Source organism: Thunnus maccoyii, chromosome 12 (assembly GCF_910596095.1).
Source record: "Thunnus maccoyii chromosome 12, fThuMac1.1, whole genome shotgun sequence".
Classification (NCBI taxonomy): domain Eukaryota; kingdom Metazoa; phylum Chordata; class Actinopteri; order Scombriformes; family Scombridae; genus Thunnus; species Thunnus maccoyii.
Genome location: NC_056544.1, coordinates 18,260,672 through 18,285,111, shown reverse-complemented (window position 1 = coordinate 18,285,111; position 24,440 = coordinate 18,260,672). Strand labels below are relative to the sequence as shown.

General features: G+C 40.2%; 3 protein-coding genes across 4 annotated transcripts; all 3 read left to right on the top strand.

The window, feature by feature from the left end:
- The first annotated feature begins 1,866 nt into the window (after nt 1-1,866).
- On the top strand, nt 1,867-2,519 carry zgc:92591. The gene is made up of 2 exons (XM_042429845.1): nt 1,867-2,097; nt 2,186-2,519. Exons 1-2 carry the CDS (start codon nt 1,933-1,935, stop codon nt 2,420-2,422), a joined length of 402 nt encoding a protein of 133 aa, XP_042285779.1. The 5' UTR covers nt 1,867-1,932; the 3' UTR covers nt 2,423-2,519.
- Nucleotides 2,520-8,515: 5,996 nt separating this feature from the next.
- Nucleotides 8,516-13,203, top strand: asb10 (ankyrin repeat and SOCS box containing 10). Of its 2 annotated transcripts, none has more exons than XM_042429446.1 (5): nt 8,516-9,011; nt 10,377-10,644; nt 10,755-11,259; nt 11,823-11,936; nt 12,495-13,203. In XM_042429446.1, the coding sequence occupies exons 1-5, from the start codon at nt 8,699-8,701 to the stop codon at nt 12,678-12,680; spliced, it is 1,386 nt and encodes a 461-aa protein (XP_042285380.1). In that variant the 5' UTR covers nt 8,516-8,698; the 3' UTR covers nt 12,681-13,203. The 2 variants fall into 2 exon arrangements, with proteins under 2 accessions (XP_042285380.1, XP_042285381.1); XM_042429447.1 differs by lacking the exon at nt 8,516-9,011 and adding an exon at nt 9,797-10,114.
- Nucleotides 13,204-15,114: 1,911 nt separating this feature from the next.
- gbx1 (gastrulation brain homeobox 1) lies at nt 15,115-17,507 on the top strand. Its single transcript, XM_042429542.1, has 2 exons — nt 15,115-15,831; nt 16,524-17,507. The coding sequence occupies exons 1-2, from the start codon at nt 15,381-15,383 to the stop codon at nt 17,036-17,038; spliced, it is 966 nt and encodes a 321-aa protein (XP_042285476.1). The 5' UTR covers nt 15,115-15,380; the 3' UTR covers nt 17,039-17,507.
- Nucleotides 17,508-24,440: the final 6,933 nt, after the last annotated feature.

Here is a 24,440-nt window from a genome sequence, read left to right as displayed (position 1 = left end):
GATGGTCAGTAAAGTGCTTTAGGGAAAGCCTTTGATGTAAAACCTGCAGACAAACAATATTTTATGTTGCTCAGGCTGAATATATATTATAATGCTTAGACTACCACTGAAGGGTTGTTTGTATTTTGTGAGCACATTTCACAACAGAGCAGAAAGAAATGTGTCTCTTTACACTTTGTTTTGTGAAAATGAAAATAAACACATTTAATTAAATAACTGCAGCTTGCTAGAGGTTTCAAATAATTAGTTCAGTGCCATTTAAAACATAAAACGTTTCCATGATAAAACTGTTACTGCAAACCCCCAGCGATTAGAGCTTTGAGGTGTTTGCCTTACCTCTGCTGTCAATTAACTTCATATTTTATGACCTTAATAGCCTACTTTATAGAGTGTGATGCTGCACTAACTTTATCACATTCAATGCTTAGCTATCATAAGATTATTAATCATCTCAAAACACAGTGGAACCTCAGTAGCATGTTTAAGGCCGCCCCAACTGTGCGTATGATAGAAATGAACAAGCATGATAAAGTGCTTTACCATTTAGAGAGATGTGTGTGTATGATAAAACGTATAATTTGAGTTCAATTCCTTCCTACGCCTTCGATCTCATCAATCAAACAGATAAAACGTCTGTGATAGAGCAGCTAGGGACTACAGTACACACACACACACACACACACACACACACACAAACATCAGACAAGATGGATAAATCTTTGAATTGTATTATTTGCCTTTAGTTTTACTGTATGTCAGTAGTATTGTGTGTATGTGTGGTAAAAGCCAGTAGATGCAGGCATGTTTTAAAATAAATGGTTCTAGTCAGTCCTTGAATATGCTTTTATACTACGAGACTAGGACAATCACACTCTCAGGGTCAATTTAGATGTTAAACGTTTTATCCAAAATGAAAAAGGAAAAAGCCTCGAGAGACACATTTTATCCCGATTATGAGTATGTAAATCTTACATTTGTCAGGATGCTCCACACATAAAAGTGTCCAGAACCAAACTCACAAGCCTAGAGATGAAGACACACTGCTACTAAACAAAGAAACAGCCCGAATAAAAAGCCCTATCAGACAGCATACTAACACCTGCTGAGACTGAAATCCAATTCTGTTGACCACATCAAGAGGGCAGATGAACCCACTAGGGGGCCTCAGAGAGAGAGAGAGAGAAAAACCTACTAAGGGCTCACCTCCACTACCAACTACCACAACAGTGCATTTATTGATGCAAAATGGTTGTAAATTTAATATATAGTGTGTGTATTTTTCATGTGATGAGAGAATAAGTTGAAAATAAGTCCAAACTTATATTTTGCCAAAAACCAACCACTTGCACATCACCTTTGTTTGTTAATCAAGCTTTGCTCACAAAACCAAAGGATCTATGTTTAATAATTGTGGCTTAAGCAGATATTAATCTATCTGAAAGCAGCTCAAAAGCATTTCCTTGGAAAAGATATGATATTCAAATATACCCCTAGGTTTAAAATATTTTGTGAGCTACAAGTAACATGGGATTACAGTGGACCACAGTGGAAACTACGTATGCAACTATGCTGTACTTTGTAAGCTTCGATGCAGCCCAAAAACTGGTGTAAGTGTGCCATCCAGTGGACTTACCCAATATGTGCAAATCATGTGCCTTTAAACGATGCAAATGAAACGTCAATAATGACATTTCTACCGTGAAAGACTGCAATACAAACACAGCGAAAAGCACCCTGCCTTGAAAACTAATAAAGTTCACATGCGTCCTGGTCACTAATCACAATTAACTGTATCGTTAAGTAGAGCACAAGTCTATCCGCTCCAAAAAACAAAAAACGAAGCAGGTGGGCTTAATTAGTCACTAATTAACGCAATGCTACATAAACAGCAGCTTGTGAGCCAGAAAACTGGGATAATAATTCCTAAACTGCATGTTAAGGCTTAATATTGTCAAGATTCAGTTATCTTACAAGGTTTCCAAAATGACTAATGACATATCCAAAAAGAAAGGGAAGAGTTCCACTGAGAAAAAGGCGAAAAGAAAAGCCAAAAGAAAAGAGACTTACGCGATGTACATCTATAAAGTTTTGAAACAGGTGGGTAAGAGGGAGAAAAAGAAAAAAAAGCTTTAACTGCTTTGGTTTGACTCTCGTAAACCCTTTTTTCTCCCTCATGTTTTCAAAGGTTCATCCGGACACCGGCATTTCGAGCAGGGCCATGAGCATCATGAACTCGTTCGTCAATGACCTGTTTGAGAGAATCGCCACAGAAGCGTCCCGGCTGGCTCAGTACAACAAACGCGCCACCATCACCAGCAGGGAGGTGCAGACCGCAGTGAGGCTGCTGCTGCCCGGAGAGCTGGCCAAACACGCCGTGTCTGAGGGCACCAAAGCTGTGACAAAGTACACCAGCTCCAAGTGAAGACGTCAACAAACGCCACTTTATCATGACACGGATAATAAACCTGTGCATCAGTGGCTTTGTTGGCTGTTTGATTTCAATAAATGCACAAAGCTCATTTTCTCTCTTTTTTTAAAAAGCCCCGCTTCCCTTTTTATATTTAGATAGAAACAAGCAATAAAATGTTAGTATTAACCACTAGATGGTGTAATTGCACATCTGTCATGTTGCAGGCACATTGATTCATAGAAGGTGTCAGTTTCCTTTTATAAATAGGCCTATAAACCGGAGCACATGAATGTCATGTTAACACAAATTGCATATGTGAAATTGACATGGAGTCTGAGGTTAACTGTAATTTATAGTACACAGCTTAAATTCTGTAGCTCATTTTATAATTTAGTTAATGTGCACATAAATATGATTTATTTATGGATTAGAGACAGAGACACATAACATGTTAAAGTGAAAACACTTGTTTCCAAGATGTTAAAAGATACATTATGGAATTGATATTGAGTGAAAATATCAACATTGTGCAACTTGACAATTGCCATGTATGTGCTGTAACACTGCAAATAATATTTAACATACACTCATTTGCTAATTGTTATTTTTGATGGATTAATTTATCTGTCAGGTGCTTTTTGCCTGCCTTTGGAAAGAAGATAAGCAGATATAATTTTTTCTACCTCATTTTTGCCATACTGGAAATAAACAGACATGTTTATATCAAGCCAAGAAGTCAGATCATTTCCCCAAGATCCTGTGTTTTAACTATCTTCACATTTCTCCAAGATGAAAAACAAAAAACTTAAATCAAGTGTTTTAACATGAGATACAAATCCCCCCTTTATTGTCAGTCATGTGCTAGCTGATCACAACACCTCAGTCATCACATCTTCTAGTAGCCTGGTGACACAGTTATCCAAAAGCAGTCTCACTTGGGTCAGTCAGACGGAGAAAAATACAATGTGATGATGTCAGATCCGGTTTGCTTTGAATCCCCATACCTGCCCTACGTGTGTACATCATCATCCACTCTTGTCAGTTCATAGCAAAGGCAGCACCTGTGCTTCTTGACAAGACACAAATAACCAGATCTGCACAGGTGTGGAATCAAACAGGTGACTGTGATGCTGAAAGGTTATTGATAACAAATTGGAGCTTGATCAAAGTATAACAGTCAGTCAGCTATTCTCTTGTCGATTTTAGTATGTTGTCTCCTGAATGTATCCCTGTACAATGATTCAGACACCAGGTGTATAAGTTACTTTCTTACCTAAGTTAATGCTAATTGGTATTACGCTACATTATTGTGGTCATACTACCTGGCATTTAACCTAATCATCATTTTTTAATTCAAGAAGTTTGCTTTGATAATGACATTCACAGAGATAATGTTCAAGCTTAACATCACCTGTTTCTGAAAGATGACGTTCTGTCATAAACATTGAAAAACCCTTACAGGTTGTTTGGCAACACTTACACAACACTGCTTTGAAGACATTTCTAGATATCCAAATGATTATTTCATCCAAATGGAACAAAAATATCTCACTTGCAGCACAATAAAAGAAAAGTCTAACCTAACTCGTTTCAAAAGTTAGGCTGTAAACAAAGATGGCAACCGGAAGTGTCGGTCTTGGCAATAAAAATATGAACATTATGTAGCCTGATCCATTTTGCATTTTATTGCATTTTAGATATAAAATATAATGAAATAAATAAAGCCATGAGAAGTAGGATTAATATACACTCGCTGAGCACTTTATCAGGAACACCTGTGCAATTTAATGCAATCCAGTGCAACAGCTCTGCTATAAATTCTACTTTTCCGTACTTTATACATTTTCAGTTTTCCTGACATTGTCAGAAAGGTGATAATTCTACTTTTTATTTATTATTATGGTGTGGTGTTTTGGAGTGTATTATATTGAAAAGTGTTCCTAATATTTTGCTCCATTCATGGATGTCAACGGGGTGGACAAAATATTAGGAACACCATTCAATATAATGCACTCCAGTAGCTACACAATCACCACTTACTAGACCACGGTAATAAACATAAAGTAAAATGATCACCTTTCTGACAATGTCAACAAAAACTGAAAATGTATATGCTTCGTAAAAGTGAAATTTATGGCAGCGCTGTTGTATTGGATTGCATTAAATTGCACAGTTATTCCCAATAAAGTGCAATAAAACCGCAACTTTAGGAGCTTGTTTGAAATAGTCTTTGTTGCCCATAAATCTTTTTTTTTTTTAATAAATTGATTTTTAATTTAAATTCCCTTTGTCCCTCCTACATAGACATGTCTTCAAAACGGGGGTAAGTGTCAAATCATCTGCAGAGTTGTTCAAAGTTAGGTTTTTGAGCAAAACAGATGCATAGCTCTGTGACCTGATTGTAATCATCATCATAAAAGACGTAAAAATGATGATAGAGGCACAAACTGGTCTAACACCCATTTTATAACACTGTGACAGTCTGTTTTCAAAGTTATCTTTTTTTGCATGTGATGCCTTCACCCAAACCCTGACAAGATCCATTATTTAGTTAGCTTTAAAGAATTGACATATTTATAAACTGACAGAGGAAATAATGCAACGTTGTACCCTTGTTATGCATCCTAATCAAGTTTTTAAAAGACGACACTGTCAACTGAATAGTACTTGATTACAGAATAATGACACTAGCAGTTGCACCAGTCCAATCTGCATAAAATGAAGGAACTGCTAAAGGTCTCTCTAATTAGGATGGTGTTTACATCAGGCTTTACATACACCTATTAGGCTACCCTTATCAACATCCTATAAAGCCAGGCTCTCCGTGATAATGCACTTGGATGTGACTCCCACCGCTGATTGTTATTGTTGAGATGCCCATTTTGCATGTTTCTCAGTATTCCTGGTAATGATATGAAATCTACAGATGTTATTATGAGGGTGATACAGTCTTTGATGGCAGTGACTTTGTTCATGATTATCATGGCCATTTAGGTTTTGTATCTTGTACCCTTCCCCATAACCCCTTTCATGCCCGTGCCTAGTGGTAGTCATTGCTGTCTCCTTTAGGCAGACTGCTAGGAACACATTATGGATGGGTGCATTAGTGAGTGATGCAGAGCCCGGGCTGGCTTGCCTTGTTTTCGTGTGAGAGTGCATCATTAGAAAATGTTCCACTTGGCAGGGAAGCGCGTATTAACTGCAACCGCAATGAAATGAGGTTGTGATAGATGGTTAAAGTTATACAGGACTATTAGGTTGAAATATGAACCTCTCAATTGTCATGATGAAACAGAGGGCTATTTGCGTGGTGATCAGTGCATTGAGAGACAATTGGAATCTGCAAAGACCGATACAATACATTATAGGTAGTGGGCTCAGAGCTGAAAGAGTACAGAAAAAGTAATCATGCTAGCACAGAATAGTTTGGAGCTACTGTTCAATTCAAGGCTCTATAAATTCATTTAGGTTCTCCACCAACATCTCAAGCATCGTGATGAAACCTGGGGGAGATTCGCAAACAGGGTTCCTTGTCTAAGCCCTGTTGTGGACTCTGATGAGCCATGTATATGGAAGTAAACCAGTGTTGATGGGCTATCAAAGGCACTTTAATGGCATCAAAGACTTGAGGCAGACTGTGTGTGTCTATCTTAATGTGTCCGTATGGACCACATAGTCAACATGATGTTAAGAAAATTAAGATAAGCCTAGATGTAATCAGAAACAGTAAATAAATACATAAATGCACAAACTAACTTCCCTGTAGATAATGTCACTGGCCAATTAAGCATGCTCATTATCTCTTATCATGTTTCCATGGTGACCTCCCAGTTATTCTATCACCAGAATACAAACTTCAGACCCTATTTCTCCCTTGATGTAGGCTGAAATCTGTAAATGGCATATTAATTGCTCTCTTGCCTGTGCAGAATTTCCGATACGACAGACAAAATCTCTCTTCTTCTGATTTTAATAACATTAAATAACACATAAATCATTAAAATAAGAAACACCTGATGGATAATTGAGTGCTCTGACGTCATGGTTATGCTCTCTCTAAACTTAGACTTTCTTTGAGTGTACTGACTTTGTCTTAAACTAACAACAGACCCAATTGCAAACCCATTAGCATTTAATATTACTGTAATTACTGTGTACATTTCATTATGTTCTCAGTATATTAAATGACTGCTCAGTGTGGAGGGAGGGCTATAGTTTAATCTCTTTCTGTATTACTGTGTGCCACAGTACTCAAAACAGCATTAAGAGGCACATAATCAGAGGGAACTAATTGCCTATGATTGCATAAATGAAGTGCCTCACTTTCATCAGAGCTGTTGCTGATGTCCAGCCTCTTATCGCCTTGGGAGAGGAAGGCAGCTGACCACAATGCAGAAAACCTCGCAGAAACAGCTACTGGTGGGTAATGTGAAGAAACCAAAGATTTAATATGTCCACAGGGGGCCTGTGAGGGCAGGGGGTGTTACCACTGCTGATGTTTTTTGTTGTCATCAGAGTTGCCTCCGCTTCACAGAGGAAAAAAAAACAAAAAAAAAACAAAACATGAATGCCCACCATTTGAGAAATGAATTTATTGAAGTCGCTGTCTTTTTCCCCATTAGTAAGTGTTTAGTTCAGCGTTTTAAATAATTGCGTTACCAGGAATGATATTTAAAATACATTTGGGAGTCAATGAGGCGGGAAAGTGCCTACATGTTTTGCTGATGACACCCGGGCCATTTGGAAGGCATCAAAGTAGAGAGGAGGTAGCCCAGATGCATATTATAAACTCATTATGTATATCATTTAAAAGGATGTACTACAGCCGCAAAAACAATATTCCTAGTCTCTCTCTGGTAATGTGTGTTTTCAAAGTTGAAACTCTTACTCGCCTTCAGTTTAATGTGGCATCTATTACCAAACTGTAACATAAAATAAATGACCTTGATTTCCATACCAGAACAGTCGTTAAGGTATAGATGAGACGCAGCTATGCTTCTGTGTTTTCAAATGGGGAAAAAAGGTAAAGCCTCTCCACAAATATCATGTATTTCTCCACCTGTGGTGCAAACCTTGTTGCCACAGAGTTTACAGTCATCTTGATGGACTCCAACACAGAGGTAGATAAACAGACATTAAAATATGTGTACTTTTAATACATTGGCTATCCAGTCCAACTAATTTCAATATCAGAGCAAGTTTATCAGTCTCCCAAAAACTAAAGCCATAGCAAGCCATAAATACCGATCCACAGTGTCTAGAGGGTTAAAATATTTTTATAATATCCCTTTTGCTGCTGGGTAGAATTTCTACCAGCACTGGAAAATGGTGGTCCATCCGTCAAAAGAGATGTTTGTCAGATGCCTAGAGAGTAGGCTTAAAAGGCTTAATTATGCGCCGTCCCTCCGCCATCAGAACACTACACGTGGGGCAGAGTGACACAGCGGTTGACAGTCATTCAGCCTAATGTTCTAATGCAGGGAGCCGTGTGGATACACAAAATCCATTAAGGCTCATGACAGAAGAAAAAAAATACTGAGAAGAAAAGAGACATTTTGCAAACACATACTGTACACAGAGGGGCTTGCAAATAGGGTATTTTTGTTTGCGCTTCCTGTAAGAAAAATCTTAAGACAAAATTTAACTTTAAAAGTTGACCCAAATGCTTAACTTAGCTCTATTTAGATTTTTTTTTAGTGTCACAGTGCAAACCCTGCTTGGACTAAATCTTGCCCATTTAGATAAACTATAACGTTCATGTAAACGTTCACATTAACCATAAACACACCAAATACTCTCTAGAATAGACTGTATTTTTATATGATGATCTTTCAAATGTGGCTTGTAATTGAAGTAAGCAAACTTCCCATATGCTGCTCATTAAAGTTCTGTCTTAATATGATACTGTATAATCAGAAATCATGTTCTGCCACCCCAAAAACAGCATGTGCTGTAGTTAGAAAGCAAGAGTTCATTCAACTCAGTTCACACTTGCAGCCTGACAGAGAGATTTCATGGCTGTAACTTTGCTGGAGGCAAACAGGAGAGGCTCGAATGGCTGCATGTGAGACATAAAAATAGCATTACTTGTCACACTGCAGGGAGGGTCTCATACCGAATATCAAAACAACTCTGTGAACCAACCCTATGAACAGCCGGGAGGCACATAGTGGACATTAGCCAGAGAGAGTGAAACAACAACAGAGACAGAGAGACGGGCCTTCTCTCTCACTTCATCATACACATTTTATACTTCCACTTTGCTCTGTGAGAGGCAAGCCATTCAGCATGTCGCGAGGCAGCTTTGTCTTCACACCTACGGCCTTACGCTCTCTTAAACTCGATGAGGACATGCTGGAGAGATACAAGTACAAGAAGCAGTTGGCCTCCCATCACCTCAATAGCTATATGGTGAAGAGGGAGCCACCACTGAGGTCCAGCACTGCCCGGCCACCAACTGTATGCCAAGACGTGGTGGTCCACAACGCTGTGTATACAGGAGACCTGGAGGCGATGCAGCACCTCTTTCCTAAAGGATCCATAGCAAACCTCATCATTGAGCCACGGGGAGGGGAAATGCGCTGGGTCGCCAGAGGGGAAGGTAAGAGACAACATCTGTCTTCATTAGGAATTAATTTAGGAACTCATGTGATTTGGCACAGCATAGCTTGTAGCTTCATTGTATTTCCTGGAGAGGAGCACAGCAGAATCCTGAATTCAAAAAGCGCTTCTTATTTTAATGGCAATGACAGACGCTGACAGTGTTATGGAAAAGAAAGAAAGTAAATCACTGCTTTAAAATGATCATAAACTACAAGCAATATGCAACTCCTGCACCTCACCATGAGGCAGTGTTTAAAAACACAGTAATGCGATATTAATAGAAACAGAGCACGAGGCAATATTTATAGAAACCCTCATATGTCCACCTAATATCAGACAGTAACAGTGGTCATCTGTTTGCTTTGTGCAACTCCACTGGATTGAACTGTGGCCTTTCACTGTAGACAAAATAAGTAGTTTGCTCTATTATTTTATGAAAGAATAAAATTTTGGGGTGAGTTTTCAAATGCAAAGGCTTGTTAAGTCATTTTGAAATGTTAAAGACTACAAATTCTAATTCTGACTGGATACATAACACTAATAATGGAACCATGCATCACAGGGTGACACCAATACTTTTATATGTATCAAAAGAATGCATTACTCTTAAAGTCTTCCGACAGAAGAATTCATTATCTATTGATTGCAGTGGGTCAGCTGAATCAGTGGCCTAGATCCATGTCATGCACCAGTCATTGGCTCCCATCTGCACTGGCGAGGTTCACCGGGTCAACCAAAATATCACATAACATCACCTTGAAATAGCCTCGTCTGAACAAACAACCCACATACGTGCTTATTTTCTTCTGGAGAAACCACACCACTGAAACGTTTAAAAAAACAAACTAGTTAGCTACAGTATGGCTTATGTAGCACCGAAGGTGAAATGGCGCAAACCAAAGAACTACCGCAACGATGTGATTGCCACAGCCAAGGCTACAGGTTGTATCTTGCAGTACTGGAACTCTCTGCTTGTTGGTGATGAGTTGACAGTACTCAGCATTGTGGACGACAACGAATATGTCTACCTGGTTGATGCCATTTTTGACACCAGCAACGTAGAGGAATGGAAGAACTTCAGATTTAACTTCAGAGGCTTAAGTAGGTTCTGCAGTGCTTTGATTTTTTTTTTTATAAGACTTGCTTTTTTTAAAATGTCATGGTCTCACATAGTGTTGACATTCAGAGAAATCATACAACTAGGAATATGTTGAAATGTTGTGTTGTTGTATGCACTAATTAACAGAAATGCCACTCTTGTGTTACAGTACTTACTGCATACCTGACATGTCTGTTTATTTACAGTGGTCCTAAGGTCTGAACTCAGAGTTGACTTTATGCCAATTATTCTCCCTGCTGGCAGGTCTATGGTCACTGACTTATGAGCAAGAGCTGACCACACCAATTCACATCACATCTAGCCGAGGCTTCACTGACTGCCTGAGACTCCTGCTGCAACGTGGGGCCAATGTAGACCTGGCACCTGGTGGCACCACCGCTCTGCATGAGTCCTGTGAAAACTGCCAGTCTGAGTGTACCAAACTACTGCTAAGCCACGGTGCCAACCCCAATGCTGTCTCAGAAGATGGTCTAATGCCTTTGCATTTGTGTACAAGCCCTGAATCCCTTGAGTGAGTAAAGCAGATCAAAACTAGAACATGTATAATAGTGCTTTATCCAGATGTATGCATGGGAATTTGTGTTCTTTTTTCAAAACAAGACTGTGTAATTCTGTCTGCAGATGTGCCAAGTATCTCCTTCAGTATGGTGCAGAAATCAATGGTTGCACTGTAGATGAAGATGACACTCCCTTACATGCGGCAGCCAGGAACGGCCTCATAGACCACATCGAGCTCTATCTACGCTATGGGGCTGCCGTGGACAAACGGAATGACGTTGGTCTCACACCCCTGAACGCTGCTTGCTCTCAGCCCCAGGAGTTGCAGGACCTTGAACGTTACCTCAAGGTGTGCCAGATGCTGCTGGGGGCAGGCGCTGACATCCGCACTACGGACCAGGACAAACACAGTCCTTTGCACATGGCCTGCAAGAATGTAAATCCAGACATAGTAGATCTGCTATTGGCTAAAGGAGCCTCTGTTAACGACATGGACTATGGAGGTGAAGCCCCTATGCACAACATCCTGAAAGTGGTGTGCTACAAGGTTTCCCATCATCCTGAGAGGGTTGTCCGTGCTTTGCTCAACCACGGTTCTATTCGGGTGTGGCCTGGGGCTTTACCCATGGTAGGAAAATGTGCCAAAAGCTGAATTGTTGTCTCAGATTGCTAAACGATAAAATGCACACAAGCATTTCATAGGGGCTGATGCATTCCTGAATTGGTTTATAGTAGAATATCGTATTTACAGTAAATGATTAACTGAATTATTCATCAAGGTGGCTCATTCAGCATAATTAGCAAGTTAACACCTTGAGTATGAGTCTTGAAACACTAAACCGTTCCTTGCAATATTCCAGACTTCACAACTTCACATTAAAATCATTCCCATTTCATGACACAACATGAAGTGTTGCACTCTCTGTGGGAAACAGACTACAACTATCAGTGAACCCACGTGCACTAGACAAAATGCCTGGTTCCTAATTAGGCAAGTGTTAATAGGAGATTAATTAGCACTAATTGCATAATTTCCAGTTAAACCCCTGGAGGGAAGACCAATCTGTTCATTTCACAAGTGTTTAATTACTTTATTTCTGCAGTTCTATGGAGTCACAAGCTTGCTCATGAACTTAGATGATGATTATATGAATCCTCTCGCTTTGCTCTGTGTTGTGGTGTTTCTTTTAGGTTCTGAGGCACTGCTCTATATCTCCACGCACCATCGAGGTTCTTCTGAACGTCTACAGTCACCTCAAAGTCAATGACACCTGGGTTGAGTCCGTGTCCGAGGAGGTGTTCAAGGCAAGCTTGTTGTATAATTAAGTTGACAAGGGTTTACCCAGTTTGGACTTTATGTTTTTGTATTGTACCAACATTTCATTTCTTTTAATGATGGTAAATTGAAACATTTAACAATCTTCAGAGCACCAAGACTATGAAAGCTCCACCTAATTAAATAATTTTTGATAATTTAACAGCTCTTGAACTTTAAGAGGCCCATTACATCTAAGGTATTTAGTGGGAGAAGAAACTTTAAAATACATTAGACCTTTTAAATGACAAATATATGACATACATTTATAAAAACATAATGATGGAAAAAAATCTTAATGTAGGTTGTGCAGGTTGTGCTGACTGCTTATAGCTGGAGTTAGTGTGGCAGTGTAGCACACAAACTAAATGGTTTTTGATAGTCACCAAGGGCTAATATCTAGGATATAGTAAATGGAAGATGAACTTCTTATTGTGTGTTTATTTTATTGGTCAAAATAAAAAATTGGTCAAAATTGGTTGATTTTCTGTAAATTGAGACAAATAATATCAGTGAAATTAACCTAAATTAATCTGTGTTTCCTTCAGGAGCACAAGGAGTTCTATGAGTCGGTCTTCGCCTTGGAACGGACTCCTCGCTCCCTGCAGCACTTGGCACGCTGCAGACTCAGGACTTTCCTGGATGCAAGGGTACACAAGGTGGTCCCAAAGCTTGATCTGCCCACCTTCATCAAAGACTACCTGCTGCTGGAATGCAGAGGCTACGTCCACTGAAAGCACTTTATGCAGTATTAGTTAGTCCTGATGAGGATTGAGTGCTGCTAAATGTGAGGAGGGAATTGTAGTTGGCAAATAATAATACTCAAGAGAAAAGTAACACACTGAGAATATGTTTAAAGGCCTTTCATGCCATGTATTTTTATATGTTTAGCTTTTCAGGAGGAAAATGCAAACTTTTGTTGTCTGTCACTGCACTCCAGATCAATCCTTCAGCACTGGACACGTTTGATTTTTCACCACAAGAGGGAGCTATAGACCAGAGTTGATCAAGTATATAGTGGGTATGCACTTGTATGTTTTATATTTTATTTATGATCGATTTTTGTTTTTTACTTCCGCACTTGATAGTCATTAAAGAAGCTCAGTTGCTTTGTATTTTTATACATAATCCTCACAGTTTGGCGTGAATGCGCATTTCACACTGAGGATTGCTATAAAGGCTATATTTGCATAAATAATTATTTACCGATATTATTGTAACCTTTTATATCCACATTTGGCTTAATATCAAATAAAATATACCACTCTGAACATACAGCAATGCTCTCAGTGCTCTTTATTTATTTCCTGTTGTCATAAATTTTCTCTCTTCTCTCGTGCTGTTTATTGTTTATTGGTCGTTGTTCAGTGTTGTACGTTTTTCTGCCAAGAAGAATATTCACAAAATATGACACAAAACATTTTAAAAATTAGATTGAGCCTTTTTTCAAGCAGCACTCACATTTTAAATGGTAATTTAAACGTTTCGAATTGAAAATAAGATGCAACTACATTAAATTGAGTTGAATAATTTAGGTTTTAGGCAGATTATAATCTATGCTTTTATCAAGAGATGAAAAAAAATCTTTAAATGGTCATTTGATTTGCAAAACGAAAAAGAAAGTGTTCATTGCACTTCCATTCTTCTGTCGAAAAAAAGTTGGAGGGGCAATGTGTGAGTAATCTGGCATGAACAAATTATAATATATCTGCAGGCCTAAATTAACAAGCTTTTCACCACGTCTTGTGACCATTCTTAGAAAATGTTGTAGGAGGAAACCAGTTATACCAAAAAAAAAAAAAAAAGGGAAAAAAAGACTTTTATAACAAGCAAGAATCCAAAATATAAGAGCTCTTTTAATGTAAATGTGATTTGGATGGATTTGGGGGGGAAAAAGAGACTAAAAATACGTTAATAAAAAGCGTGAAGAGGAGCAGGCGAGCACCAGAATTCCTCACAAAAAAGGTGAGAGGAGCTCGGCAAATGGTTTCAATAGATCACAGAGAGGTGCTGCTGAAGTCACTTGCAATTATAGGAATTAGCCTGGCCTGGCCCTCCACTGCTAATCAGAGTCGGTGGTGATATGTTTATGTCCTCATGCAATCAGACGACCAGTTGGAGAGCCCGGGCACCCAGGACTCAATAGGGCTAATCATCATCAGTTCCCGTTGCCATTTAAAAGGTGAAATGATCTGCGATTAAATCCGTGCTTAAAGAAAAGAGAAAAGTGATTTTTTTCCCTCCTTCCACATGCATTTTTGATCAGGGAGAAATCCCCAAAGTGCAAATCAAAATCTGTGAGTCATTTAATTAATTTAAAAAAAAAAAAAGCCCTTCGGTGGTGTTTTGACAGAGGACAACCAGGCAGGTTAAAGTTTTAAATTCGCACCATTTAAATAAATTCCCCGTCTCAAACAAAGTGGAAATCCGCTCAATTTTGACTTTGGCCACTATGTGTCCGTGTCCACACTGCAGTTGACCTCGCATAAACGCCTTTTATCTGAATCTAATTTCGCACAGAGTATCTCTCTCCAGGGAACAATTGTTGCAGCACTTCTTTTTCTGGAGCCAAACGTATTGTTTTTAGCCCCGGAGAATGGGACAGAGAGCGGAGAAACATCTGCCTCTCCACCCTCCTGCCTCTGATGCCCATCGGCCCCAATATTTCAACAAAAGCCGCCGTTGTTTTACGCTGTCCCTTGAATTCAGAGTAATTACTTATCATCAATCAAAATTAATAATAGCTGATTGGGTTGGTGTGGTCAACGATTATAGAAGGGGAAGGGCTGGAACAGTCTCTCACACCGTTTTGCAGTCAATGGTGAACCTGGAAAAAAAGGGGGGGGGAGGAGGGCTGGGGGGAGGATGGGGGGGTGTGCGACCCGTCTATTTGGTCTCCACTGGGAAACTACCGCCTCTCAAGACGGCCAAAAAGTCAGAGGCTGAATAAGGAAATGAAGCGTAATTTGAGGAAGATGGATGAGCCCCCAGGGAAACACCCCCTTTTCATTCCTCTTGTATTGCAGATGATAACCAATGCGCTCTCTCTCTCTCTCTCTCTCTCTCTCTCTCTCTCTCTCTCTCTCTCTCTCTCTCTCTCTGCGCGCACACACACGGTGCATCGGAGAGGGGCGGAGGGAGGAGTTGCAGAGAGGGGGAGAGGTAGATAGATAGAGAGAGCGTGTGTTTATGTCTCAGTGTGTGACAAATAAGAGGGAAAAGGTAACGGTGGGGCACACAACAAAGCGCCCGACTGACTGACTGACGCATATAGAGTGCAGAGATCCGGAGAAGCAGTCCACTCCCAGGGATGACAACACGGCAGAGGATCCACTTTCAGTTCACTCTGTCTTTGCACTGAAAGTTTTGCAGCTCGATCGAGGAAAGGACACCTGCTTTCAAGTTTCCACCACATAAAAGTGTTTGCCTGCAAAATGCAGAGACCAGGCGGCCAAGGGACGGCGTTTTCAATCGATTCCCTGATAGGGACCCCTCAGCCCAGACCGGGACACCTGCTCTACACGGGCTATCCTATGTTCATGCCGTACAGACCTTTGGTTATTCCACAAGCTTTATCCCACTCGCCTTTATCGTCTGGTATACCTCCACTTGCGCCTTTGGCTTCTTTTGCGGGGCGACTCACCAACACGTTCTGTGCCAGTTTGGGACAAGGGGTGCCATCCATGGTCGCGCTCACCACAACGATGCCAAGTTTCTCGGATCCGCCGGACAGTTTCTACCCGCCCCAAGAGCTGCCCGGTCCCCGATTAAGCGCAGCCGACCCGGGAGCGAGAAGGCAGGAAAGTCCGCACTCTGAGGAGCTGCACAGCCGGGATAAGGGCTCTGAGCTGCTGAACTTCTCGGAAACTTTTCAGACAATATCAGGTAAGCTCGGTCTCATTACTTATTTATGCTGCTTTGATCATACACAGATTCCAGGGCTTTGCGTAAAAAGTCACCACTGTGCGTAAAATTCGTTAAATCAGAGATTGCTGACCCATGGCGAAAGACTTTGGTTTCTGATGTACTCTATAATTGGCGAGGACAATGAAAAGTAAACCCGTTTTGACTGTGTTTTGTCAGCTTTGTAGGGTGACAAAAATATTAATGACACGACATTCATTTTGGCCCACATCTTGAGGCTGCAGCCTGGTGGAAGTTACGAAATGAGAACTCAGTTTTACTTATTTAAAAATATGATTTAGAAATTGTTGTTTATATTATGAAAATCAAAACAAATTGTAGAGCATGTTTAACCACATTTTAATGAGGTTGGGTTTGTTGGGAGGTTAAATCAACTAAGTTGCACTCTACAACAGTAAAAACTTGCAGAAAAAACTCGGTGTTTCTACACAGGACAGCTGTAATGGTCCAATATGAGTTCAGCTAATGTTTCTACTTAAAACTAACATTTTAAGACATTTTTAGCTATTTCTGTTGCTTTTTATCTCTACCAGCCAACTCAAGAGCGCAGTGATTGATGTCTGACGCTGTGAGGCATTGCGTAACGGTGACTTCCAGACTAATGAACAAGTGATTAAATATAAATGGTTCCTCTTTTATTCTCCACATTTTAGGTGAGACCAAACTGTACAGTTCAGACGACGAGAAGCTGGACCTAAAATCAGCAGACACAGTGTGCAGTGACCGAGAGGACAGCTCCGCAGACAGCGAGAACGAAAGTTTCTCAGACGGGAACAACTGTGGCTCCCTGTCCCAGAAGAGCAAACTAAAAACCGGCTCGCAGGAGGCGCTACCGACCGGCAGCTCTGCGGGGAAGAGCAGGAGGAGACGAACAGCTTTTACCAGCGAACAGCTGCTCGAACTTGAAAAGGAGTTTCATTGTAAAAAGTACCTTTCTCTGACTGAACGCTCCCAAATCGCACATGCACTTAAACTGAGCGAGGTGCAGGTGAAGATTTGGTTTCAGAACCGCAGGGCCAAATGGAAACGGATCAAAGCCGGCAACGTCAACAACCGGTCAGGAGAACCGGTGAGAAATCCCAAAATTGTGGTTCCCATCCCAGTGCACGTCAACAGGTTTGCTGTGAGGAGTCAGCATCAACAAATAGAACAAGGGACCAGGCCATGAACTTAGATGAAAATCTAAAATATTAATAATAAAAAAAACACTTACATTGACTCTATGTTCCACTGATTTGTTGAACGCATGAAGCACAAACAGGAGGATTCAGTTATTTTGTCTGAGAGGTGAGACTGAGCAGAGATCCAAAACCTCCAGTGAAGAGGATTGGCTCGCAGGCAGATCAATTATTTGGCAATATGCTGTCATTTTTATTTATTGTTTTGTGAATATGTAAATATAAATGGGTAAAAAAAAAACTGCTACAAATGGGCACTATGAGATGAGACTGTAAAGATTTTTCTAAGTATTTATATGTAGGGCCAAAATGTTCTGTTGGTTACGTGCATGTCCTTTACTCATTTGGTGAATTTTTTTGTTTTGTGTTTCGTACAATTTGTTGACCACATTTGCATGTAACTTAAGAGATTTTTACATTTTGTTTGGCAACTGTAGGAACCGCCTTTGACAGCTATTTGTGGAGAAATAATTAAAAAAAAAAAGATGTGAAGGAAATAAAGACCAAACAAGGGACAATTGTAAAGTATATTGACCTAATAAATCGCTTTATACGAAAGTTGGAATCCAGGTTGAATCTTTATTATTCAGAGGGGAGAATAACAGTGTTTTTGGTTTTCGTGAGAATTATGTAGGAATTTTTTAACCCTGCTAAAATGAAACAAAGGCCCAGGACTATATGTTTAAACATAGCGATTCATTTTAGACCTACAGGAGTAAAGACAGCAGATCATTTTTAATATTATTTAACGTATTTAAAACAAAATATTGGCCTATGACGTTTTTTGATCCTAAAAGCCTTATTTCAAATTTGATAATCAGAATATTTGTGATAAATATCAAAATACTGATGTCTATCACTGAACAACAGTAGAGTGTTTTAATCTTTAATATTTAAAGAGCTTCAGCATGTAGATTTAAAAGTTCAGTGATATAAAAATGTTTTCTCTGATGCAACATCATACCGTCGTTTAAACATTTGTTATAAATTAATTGTTTTCAGAAACCTCAGGACCTGAAAGGTAGATGGGTCTTCTTTTTTTTAAATTCTTAAATAGCAGCAGTGATTGATTTCTCTTGAGGAGGCTATGTTGTCTATAGTGGACTGATGGATCTTCATTAGATTGGGCACATTCAACACACTGTAATGAACTTCTCTATCAGTCACAACAGAGAGGCAAACCGACAACAGCACATCCTAATCTGATACTGATTTATACGTGGTAAACTATATAAAAAAAAAGAGAATAAGGAAAAATTTGAGTAATTTCATAAGACGTCAAGGCTTAAATGTGTATTTTAAAAAACACGATTTGAAGGTATTTTTTGGTTTTATTTGTGGCATATCAAATTGTACAAGACCTTTGAAAAATAATGTGTAATTTACGTGATAGAAAATGATGACAGATTTTATTTACTGAAAATATTGACACCTGTAAACAAATTTTAACACATGAAACTACATTAGAGAGAGTGAATCTCGCCATTTTCAGAATGATTAATGCATCTGGAGAAAAATAAGATATTTACAGTTGTAGACAAGGCAATAGATGGCTTATGGAGATGGCAGTTTTTGCAGTTTTGAGTATGAATACACTTTGTATTATACAAGGATGACTGAAATCTACTATGTGACAAATAAATGCGACAGCCTGCTCAATCAGACCAAATAAGGGAACCAAGGCATGTAGAATTATAGAGCAGCAATATAAAAATAGTAAATTGTAAAAAAACAAAAAAAAAAACTGTAACTAAAATAATGTCTGGCCACATGGCTATCCATTACAGGAAAGGGGAAAAGGTGGCTTGATGTTTTATGCAAACTTTTATATGCCAGGTTCGTTCTGGGTTTACACGACTTCTCTGAACTGCTTCCAGATAAGGGATCATGTTGGAATAATCTTCACCTCACCTCAGATGGAGGAGAGTGATTGGTTTCCCTGTTTCCAAAATAGACTCAGGCCTCAAGCCATGTTTGAGCTACTGCAGCAGCACCTGTTGAAGTATGGTGATGGGGTGAGATTCTTCAAATATTTTATTAGTATTAATATTTTATCAGATTAACCAGCTCTCTCTTGAATCAGTGTTTAGTCAAAAATTGTGTCTGGATGTTAATGTTATTAAAAAAAAATCTTTGACACAGCATGAAAGCTTAAGTCAGAGTTCATTATTATCTTACATTTAATTTCCCTCAAGCCTCTCATGGATACACACACTGACAACAGTTTTCTCTCAGTTTGACCCCAGAGCGTAAACAGACATTTCATGACCTGGGCACCCATGAGTAGTAAAGTTTATTCCACTGTCCACCTCATACATCAAGACTGTGACACTTGGATGGGGATTCAAGGAGTGATGATCCTGTGAAGGAGCAGTGGAAGTTTTATTATGGTCCAAAGAGCTGACTAATATAGACGGTCAATTCCACAACATTGTGCCAGAGTGCAACTGCTATTTTAGTCCCCATGAGCTGCATGGTGGAGGTGACGATGAGGAGCCATGACACAGCTCAGCCACTGTCTTCATGTTGGTTGTTATTATCAAGATCCTGTGAGTGGGACTGGTCATTCCAGTTTTATTGCAAAGTGAGTTTCTGGGCTAGAGTGACAGAGTAAAAACATTATCATCTGTGAAATGATTAATTAAAAAAAGGGATCTGCTTATTCAGAACACCTTATTTTGAGATAATTAATTTCTTTTATTTTTTAGGAATGACTCCTCTCTAAGAGGTTTCTTGCAATTTTTTTTTTAATGTTTTATGAGTTTTAATAATCTCTTTTCCATTAATGATACATCTTAAAGGTGCAGTGTGGAGGATTTAGAGGCATCTAGCGGTGAGGTTGCAGATTGCAACAAACTGAATAACTCCCTCCCCCTCCACTTCCAAGCATGTAGGATAACCTACAGTGGCTGCAAAACTCACAGAAAATGTGAAAGGCCGTTTCTAGATCCAGTGTTTGGTTTGTCTGTTCTGGGCTACTGTAGAAACATGGCGGTGCAACATGGCAGGCTCCATGGAAGAGGACCTGCTCCCTCTGTAGATATAAAGGGCTCATTCTAAGGTAACAAAAACACAACAGTTCTTATTTTCAGGTGATTATACAGTAATGAAAACATGCTTATGAATATTATTCCATTTCGGCCAAGGCTGTTCCGCTACATGCCACTAAATTCTACACACTGCGCCTTTAAGTGAACATCTCAGCCTCAAGACAGTATGTGTATCATTTTTCAATTCTGCCACTTGAATCTCAAATTGAAATATCATAAGTTCTCTCCAGCAAAGACATTAAACCATTTCCACGTTCCCACCTGGCGAGAGAGGAAAGCGAGGGACCTCATTACTTGCTGGTTGTGTGAGTGCAGGCTGCTCAGCGCTGACTGGAGGCCTGACTTCTTGGGAGGCTCCGGACGGTCATGGCTACAGTGATGTATGGGCAGATGCATCAAATCGCACAAGATAAACAAGCGATGAGTTTCATCAGGGCCATCATAGCTTTAATTTGGCTGCCTAATGAGTCAGATCTAGTGGCGGAGATAAGAGTTGTCAGAGGCCCGGCTCTAATGAATTTCTTGCCACTTGTAATCAAGGTTGCCTGTCTGAGGGGGGATGATTAATGGAACCCTGGAGGATTCCCTCGGCCCTCAGCCTTCATTACAGCTAATGCATTCTCAGGCAAATTAACAGAGAAATGCAGGCAAAAGCCAACGGGGAAGGGGAGAGGAAGAGAGAGGAGAGAGAAGGGGAGAATGGAGGAGAGTGATGGGAACAGAGCGTTTATGTAAGACAAAGGAGAGAGAGGAGGATGGAGAGGAAGGCAGTATGGTGAGTATGAAACAAGCAGGTTGGCAGCAGGGGAGAGACAGAGATGCACTGAAATCCGCTGATTAGCGTGAGGTTCAAGGATATGGAAATGAGTATGGAGACATGGGTTTGGGGCAGTCAGAAAGGGCAGGGTACAACATGGATGTGCTGGTCAGACATGATGGAATTGAAATTGATAAATGGATGTTCAAGTCTGGGGGGATTCGGGAGAGCGGAGATGGTCAGATGGAGGAAGTAGAGTGGATATAATTACTGGTTAAAGAGGTTACAAGGGTGAGGGGAGGAGAAAAAAACACGGGAAGCAACAGTAACCTATCCAAATCAAGACAGGCAGGAAAAAACACGTTAGACAAACCTCTGCTCAACGCCACCTTGATGCAACATTTATGTTACGACCGGGCACATCACTGACTGCTTGCTAAACAGGCTGTTAAAGTGGCTTGTGGCCAAGGAGCTCCTACATATTATGGAAATATGGATTTAATGTTTGCAAATATGGTCTCGTCAGGTCTTTGTGTACCCATCCATCAGCCTCAGACCCACCTCTGCAATCTTGGAGGCAATTTGTCTGAGAAGAGGTGGGCGGCAGAGAGCCCTCCTCACTGTTTAGCAGGCCCTGATGAAATATCAAAACACACAGCAGTGCAAGCAAACGCTCTAGCCTCACCACAACAAACACAAGTGGCCAGCTCTGCCAAGGCATGAGGCATGGTAATAAATTACAGGACAGATATTTTTTGGAGGGTGATATTACTCAGGAGATGGGGAGTAAGTATGCATTAGTTAGCGTACGCCAGGCCTTAAAATGTTGACATTTAAAGCCCCTAAAAACCTAAAGCTGCTATAATCCATATTTTGACAATAGATCAAATGACTGTGTGTATGTGAAAGGGATCTCTAATAGTGACAAACCTATAAAGTATGATCACCAACCTGTTATCCTCAGATATAGACTCACTGGTCAGGTTATTAGGTATACCTTGCTCGTACTGGGTTGGACCCTCTTTTCCTTTAGAACTGCCTTACTTCTTCATGGCGGAGATTCAACAAGTTGATGGAAACTTTCCTCAGAAATTTTGGTCCATATTGACATGATAGCATCACGCAGTTGCGGCAGATTTGTCGGCTGCACATCTATGATGCGAATCCCCTGTTCCACCACATCCCAAAGGTGCTCGGTTAGATTGAGATCTGGTGATTGTGGGGGCCATTTGAGTACAGTGGACTCATTGTCATGTTCAAGAAACCAGTTTGAGATGATTTAAGCTTTGTGACATGGCGCATTATCCTGCTGGAAGTAGCCATTAGAAGTTGCACTGTGGCTGTGGCCATAAAGGGATGGACATGGTCAGCATCAATACTCAGGTAGGCTGTGGTGTTTAAATGATGCTCAGTTGGTACTACGGGGTCCACAGTGTGCCAAGAAAATATCCTCCACACCATGACACCACCACCTGAACCGTTAATACAAGGCAGGATGGATCCATGCTTTCATGTTGTTTATGCCAAACTCTGACCCTACCTCAGACCAGGCAATGTTTTTCCAATCTTCTGTAGTCCAATTTTGGTGAGTCTATGCAAATTGTAGCCTCAGTTTCATGTTTTTAGCTGACAGGAGTGGTACCCGGTGTTGTCTTCTGCTGCTGTAGCCCATCTGCTTCAAGGTTTGACGTGTTGTGCGTTCAGAGATGCTTTTCTGCATGCCTTGGTTGTAACAGTGGTTATTTGAGTTACTGTTGCCTTTCTATCAGCTCAAACCAGTCTGGCCATTCTCTTCTGACCTCTGCCAGCAACAAGGCATTTTCACCCACAGAACTGCTGCTTACTGGATATTTTCTCTTTTCAGACCATTCTTTGTAAACCCTAGTGATGGTTGTGCGTGAAAATCCCAGTAGATCAGGAGTTTCTCAAATGCTCAGAGCAGCCTGGCACCAACAACCATGCCATGTTCAAAGTCACTTAAATCACCTTTCTTCCTCATTCTGATGCTTGGTTTGAACTTCAGCAGATCATCTTGACCATGTCTACCTACCGAAATGAGTTGCTGCCACATGATTGGCTGATTAGATATTTGTGTTGAGAGCAGTTGAACAGGTGTAGCCTACCTAATAAAGTGGCTGGTGAGTGTTTTTAACGCATTTCATCTCATTGTGTCAGTTTTTGGACCCACAACATCACTGTTTTGTTCACTCTCACCACTCTCATTGGCGTTGTTTCCAGCAGCAGAAGTTTTTAGTGACAGAGTTCTGATAAAAACACTGTATGCTACCTGGTGGCACAAAACAGCAGACAAAGTTAGCCACTAGCTGGTGAACATAGTAAAGCATTTAGTAACTAAAGCCAGATATTTGCCTCAGGAGTTGGTGGAGGGCGGAGCAAAACAGAACTGAAAGGAGAGTGAATATTATTGGTCTTAATCTTGAAGACAAGTGAAATGAATGTTCATGTTGCTCTGTCTTCTCGATGTGTAAATAAGCCACTGCTCATTGCATTTGCCATATCAACTTTATAAGGAGATAAAAATGTTTAATAACTCATTGCTGCTGCCAAAAACATCATCAGTTATTACAGGTTTAATTATTTATAAGATGAAATATACATGAATAAATAAGCAACAATCAAAGTAAAAATGTGCGATAATGTTAGCATGGTGATGTTGAACACTGACTTAGTTCATCTTAGTTTAGTGTGATAGCATTGGTAACATTTGCTAATTAGCACTAAACACAAAGTACAGCTGAGGCTAATGGGAATGTCGTTAGTTTTGCAAGTATTTGGTCATAAATCAAAGTGTTTGACAAATCAAAATTGTGACCTGATACTGGACCTAGAGGAAAAGTCAGGGGCTCACAAGTTATTACAATTAATCCTGAGGAGGAGCCAAAATGTCATGGCAATCCATCCAATGGTTGATATATTCCACTCAAAAACATAAATGTCAGCCTGGTTAGATAAAATTCGATTCAATCAATAGCCTTCTTCAAGGGTGCATTGAAGAAGGCTAAAAAGGCTAAAAAATTTCATGTAAAACTGTTTTAACTTTGTGTTCCTGTAGGACCCCATTACATACTCACAGTAAGAAGCTGACTGAGAAAATAAGTTTTCAAGGGCTTTTAAGCGTGACTTGGTGCATTGTGGCTCCATGAAGCCAGCACTGAGGGAGGAAGAGGAAAAACTAAAGAGAAACCAGGTGATAAAGAGCAAACAATGCCAGCCAACAGAGAGAGGAAGGAGATGAAGATATGCTGAGACAAGATTAGCAGGAAATAAGAAGTAGATTAGTGAGGGCTTGACTCCTCTCAACACTGAGACCTTTCACTTTTCCCCACAGTGTCGTGCTGCCTGACACTAAGCCTGGCTCTTTATCTTAATCCTCTTTCAGCAACTGTTGGGGGTCCCACGGGCAGGAAGTGGAGAGGTTACTTTACTTACCTCAAGACAGGCCTGGTTAAGTTGTCTTGATCACATTAACAGGACCGAGTCTGTTCCAGTGAGCCTCAATTTCTCCATGAAGTTTGTTGAAGGAACATGTAAAAGGGGAAAAGATGAAATGGTACGTGATTTTTC

Bases quoted from the DNA above. Each gene is read 5' to 3' on its own strand.
- asb10 (XM_042429446.1), top strand. From the start codon at position 8,699: ATGTCGCGAGGCAGCTTTGTCTTCACACCTACGGCCTTACGCTCTCTT. The intron at 9,012-10,376 runs GTAAGAGACAAC...CCCTGCTGGCAG, and splicing joins CTGGGTCGCCAGAGGGGAAG to GTCTATGGTCACTGACTTAT. The intron at 11,260-11,822 runs GTAGGAAAATGT...TGTTTCTTTTAG, and splicing joins GGCCTGGGGCTTTACCCATG to GTTCTGAGGCACTGCTCTAT.
- zgc:92591 (XM_042429845.1), top strand. From the start codon at position 1,933: ATGTTAAGGCTTAATATTGTCAAGATTCAGTTATCTTACAAGGTTTCC. The intron at 2,098-2,185 runs GTGGGTAAGAGG...ATGTTTTCAAAG, and splicing joins TCTATAAAGTTTTGAAACAG to GTTCATCCGGACACCGGCAT.
- gbx1 (XM_042429542.1), top strand. From the start codon at position 15,381: ATGCAGAGACCAGGCGGCCAAGGGACGGCGTTTTCAATCGATTCCCTG. The intron at 15,832-16,523 runs GTAAGCTCGGTC...TCCACATTTTAG, and splicing joins AACTTTTCAGACAATATCAG to GTGAGACCAAACTGTACAGT.